General features: G+C 37.9%; 1 protein-coding gene across 1 annotated transcript in view; it reads right to left on the bottom strand.

Annotated features, from left to right (window-relative positions):
• Positions 1 to 402: 402 nt before the first annotated feature.
• HGSNAT (heparan-alpha-glucosaminide N-acetyltransferase) overlaps positions 403 to 4319 on the bottom strand; it is a 45789-nt gene continuing 41872 nt past the window's right edge. The window contains exons 11-14 of the mRNA XM_023736697.1: positions 4112 to 4189; positions 3403 to 3473; positions 3199 to 3311; positions 403 to 1650 (exon numbers count right to left, since the gene is read on the bottom strand). Coding sequence (XP_023592465.1) covers positions 1469 to 1650; positions 3199 to 3311; positions 3403 to 3473; positions 4112 to 4189 — 444 coding nt within the window. The 3' untranslated portion in view covers positions 403 to 1468. The remainder of the gene's footprint in view (positions 1651 to 3198; positions 3312 to 3402; positions 3474 to 4111; positions 4190 to 4319) is intronic.

Here is a 4319-nt window from a genome sequence, read left to right as displayed (position 1 = left end):
AATGGGTGAAAAGATAGAGACAGTTTTATACCTCGAGACAGGGAGTGATCCATTCCAGAGCTAGGAAAATCAGGAGGAGAAACAAGTTTGAATCTGGGGCAAAAGAGGAGGGAAGATGATGAGCCTGAGATGCTGTGGACATCTAGGTGGACAGGTCCAGTAGGAAGTTAAAATTGGGGTGAGAGTCCAGGGTAGAAATTGGAACTGGAAACAGACTGGTAAGTCGTCCATGTAGTGACAACAGCTGAAGCAAAAGAATAGGTTGAGACGGCACCATCTCGCCACAGAAGGGTGGTCTCGAGTACAACCCTATTATCACTTTTTCCTTAATTATGGAATTCTCATGGAAAATTTGTTAAGTATGATGATGCATCATATGAAAAGTGCTGTTCCTCTTTGCGTGTTCTCCTACCTTCACTCCTGAGAAACTATTTCTTCGGTATTGTGATTACAAGCAGCAAAGGTGCCTCCACTGTGGAGGGTCACTTTGAAAGAGATTTACTTCAATGAGTTTTAAAAAAAAACTTTCCATTCTCATTTAATTTGAAGATGTTTTCTGTAATTATTTTTCTGAAGATTTCAGAAAAGCCATTGATATATCCTACTTCACTGAGGCTAACAACTGAAAGAGACCTAGGAGGTCATCTCCATTCCCCTCATTTCACAGATGAGGAAACTGAGGCCCAGACAGGCCAAGAGATGTGCCCAGCATCTTACACAGTAATGAGGGCAAAGCTGGACCCAAGAACAAGAGCAGTGTGCTTTCCTTTGTCCCACAGCAACATCCATGGGTACCTAGCTATCCTCTGGATGGATGGATGGATGGATGGATGAATAGATAGATAGACACATAAATTATAAGCAAGAGTGGTTGGGAATAACAGCTGTATTTTAACTTTTTTTTTTTTTTTCAGTGAAGAAGAGGAGAAAATGGCTTCTAATAGGCATTTTTTGGACTCATACTGCCTTGCAGATCTAAAAAGGAAATTATTCTGGCTTTCCTGAAACATCAAACTGCACTTAAATGAAAAATATTATACTATATTACTGCATATCACATTCAACGAGCTTTAGAGTCAGCCGCAATAGAAATGATGGTACTCTTTGTTGACACGTGCACATACAAAAAGGCAGTTTGTGGGAAAACAAGATCAATGAGAACCAGACTTTAGATTGTTTTATCCATCATAGAAGCAAGATGTCCATGGTAATTCCCTTTTGGAAAGCTAAATGAGATCTCCTTAAAATGAAGTTCCAAATATATCCATTTATATAGAAGATGGAGGAAGAAAGACAATGACATTGCAAGCGTATAAGTCACAAACATACAGGCAGAGTTCTGATGCTCCATGTCATAGTAAACCAGCTTGTGTACATCAGCATCCTTTTAGAATCAATGATGCCCTTTAATAAAGGCTGTCTCAATACTCCTCCAGGCCCTCTAAAGTTGGCCAGTGAGCAGGAACAATCAGATTTTCAAAAAAACCTTCTTTTTATAGAGAATGTATGCAATGAGCACCCAGAGGGCGGTGGCGACGATGTTCTGAGTTAGGTGCTCTTTGTGCGACTGGTTATCCTCCAGCTTCCACTGAAAGGGGAAGTAGTTCTTAAACACCTCATGGCCGATGTACACAAGAATAGAATTCATTCCTGAAGGAGAGATAAAGGAGATAATGTTTTCCGAGTCACAGCTGGTCATCTATTCTTTTTTTTTTTTTAATTTTGGTTTTATATATATATATATATAAAACAAAACATTTGCCATTTCATTATTTCTATGTATACGATTCAGTGACAGTAATTACATTTATCATGTTGTACAACCATCACCACTATTTGTTCCAAAGTTTTCCATCACTCTCAATGGAAACTCTGCCCCTTAAGCAATGACACCCCCTTTCCCTCTCCCTCCCACTCCTGGCAACAGCTAATGACTTTCATCTCTATACATTTGCCTATTCTAGATACATCATTAAGTGGGATCACACAATGTATATTTGCTCTTTTGTGACTTATTTCACTCAGCATAATGTTTTCAAGTTTCATCCATGTTGTAGCATGTATCAGAACTTCATTTCTTTTTAAGGCTGAGTAATACTCTATTGTATGTATGTACATACCACATTTTGTTTATAGATTCATCTATTGATGGACATTTAGGCCGTTTTCACCTTTTGGCTATGGTGAATAGTGATACAATGGTGTACAAGTATCTGTTTGAGTCTCTGCTTTCAAGTCTTCCTGGTGTATACCTAGGAGTGGAACTACTGGATTATACAGTAATTCAATGTTTAACTTTTTGAGGAATTGCCAAACTGTTTTCCATAGAGGCTATACCATTCTGCATTCCCATCATCAATGTAAAAGTTCCAATTTCTTCACATTCTCACTAATACTTGTTGTTTTCCATTTGTTTGTTTTATCATATAGCCATGCTAGTGGGGGTGAAGTGGTATCTCACTGTGATTTTGATTTGCATTTCCCTGATTACTAATGAATATTTCATTCTTGAAATCTATTTCAGTGAAAAAGCATAAAGCATGCACATATTATTGGCTACTACCAAAAAATAAGTGATGCCTATCTTAGATATTTAAGTGTAAATTATATCCAAACAATGACTAGAAAATATTCATTTTATAACAATACTAAGTCTCCAAGGAAAGCTAAAATTGTTAACATATTTTCTAGACAGAAAATTTGAGGTCCAAAGGATATAACTGTTAACTCGACCCAAGGGGCAGAAATGAGTCATCTATCCCTCAGTCTTCAGGTAGAACTGCATCTAAGCCATTTCATTTATTTCTTGATATCATCTCTGACATTTCTTATAATGAATAATCTTTAAAGAAGCACACTACGTTAAGAACGAAAGTATGGTCCCTTAAGTATTAGAAACTGGAGAATATGCCCTGCATCATTTCGGACACCTCACAACTTGGTATTGCCTGAATTAAATGTGAAACGTCACACAACGGGTCCCCAAAACCTAAATGGGTAAAAATGGAGTGGACTGTTTCCCAACAGGTCCAGTGAAACCCAGTGTGACCCCTGCTGCTTTCACCCTCGGCCTGACCTTGGAAACATGCGACCAGGGCAGAGGCTCAAGGCACCAGCATGAACATGGTCAGTTGTTCTCTGGGCCAGTTCGATGTGGGCGACCATTGCTGACTTTCTTTGGGGTCAGGGGTGACTTACCTGGGTAAAAGAATGGGGTTCCTGTCCACAGTCGCCTCACATCCACAATGGGATGCAGGACCAGCAGGATGAAGAAGGCAAAAGAGCTCAGCGTGGTGACGTATGAAATGGACCTGAAAGAGTGGAATGAGGTGCTCAGTGCTCCTGAGCAATGCGGCTGATTTCAACAGTCAAAACGAAAATTTTACTTTTTTCTATACCTACCAGAGATTTTTGTTTACTGGAATAAAACCTTCATTTTCAGAAACTTTCGTCAAAGCAACAGAAGTAAGCCCCTGTAACAGGAAGGAAAGATGTAAAAGATTTATATATTCTCCCAAAATAACAATTGTGTGCCAATACCAAAAAATAGTAGTTATTTAAGTTGCTTAGGGAGGGCTGAAAATTGGGTCCTATATTTTACTTTTTTAAACGGAAAAACACTATTAAGAGTATAATTAAAAATTATTCTCCAAAAAAAAGTTATTCTCCTGTGAGGTGAAGAAGATAAACTCATTGATAAATTATGTTGACTCCGAAGGGGAAACATGACTGCATGGTCTCAGGTAAAATCATCAGTCATTGTTGCAAATTCTTTTATCACATGTAAATCTGGAACGTGATGTTTGAACACCCGTGTCTACTTGTCCTAATATGGCTCTCCATGCAGAATCCATACCTCAATTCCATCTTCATGGATTCCTGACTGGCTGTTTTATGGCAAACGCTGTCTTATTTATAAAGACATTTTCCTACGAAAATAAATCTGAGTATTTACATGTAAAGATTTGCTCCTTTCTGTCATTCAAGTAAAGAAGGTTACTTGTTGAGATGTGAAAACTGCTGCTATGCTAGTGTTATTATACATTTAATTTCTTCTTAAATATATATACATAAAGAAAAGGAACTTTAACATGGAACGTTGGTTACTTACTAGAATACAACACCAGGCAGTGAATCTAATCAAGATGTCTTTGGTCTGATCCTTATAATACAATAGTATTTTTCCTGCCTAGAGAAGAAAACATAATATGACCAAAAGAATTGCCTAAAATATATTCTTATTTCATAGTCATCCACTGTCTTACTAACTCAACAAATACTCATTTGCCAGCACACTGCTAGATACTGGGATTACAAAG

The sequence above is a fragment of the Trichechus manatus genome, unplaced genomic scaffold, assembly GCF_000243295.1.
Source record: "Trichechus manatus latirostris isolate Lorelei unplaced genomic scaffold, TriManLat1.0 scaffold00090, whole genome shotgun sequence".
Lineage (NCBI taxonomy): Eukaryota > Metazoa > Chordata > Mammalia > Sirenia > Trichechidae > Trichechus > Trichechus manatus.
Note: the sequence above shows the minus strand (reverse complement) of the source record. Positions and strands in the feature narration are given on the sequence as shown.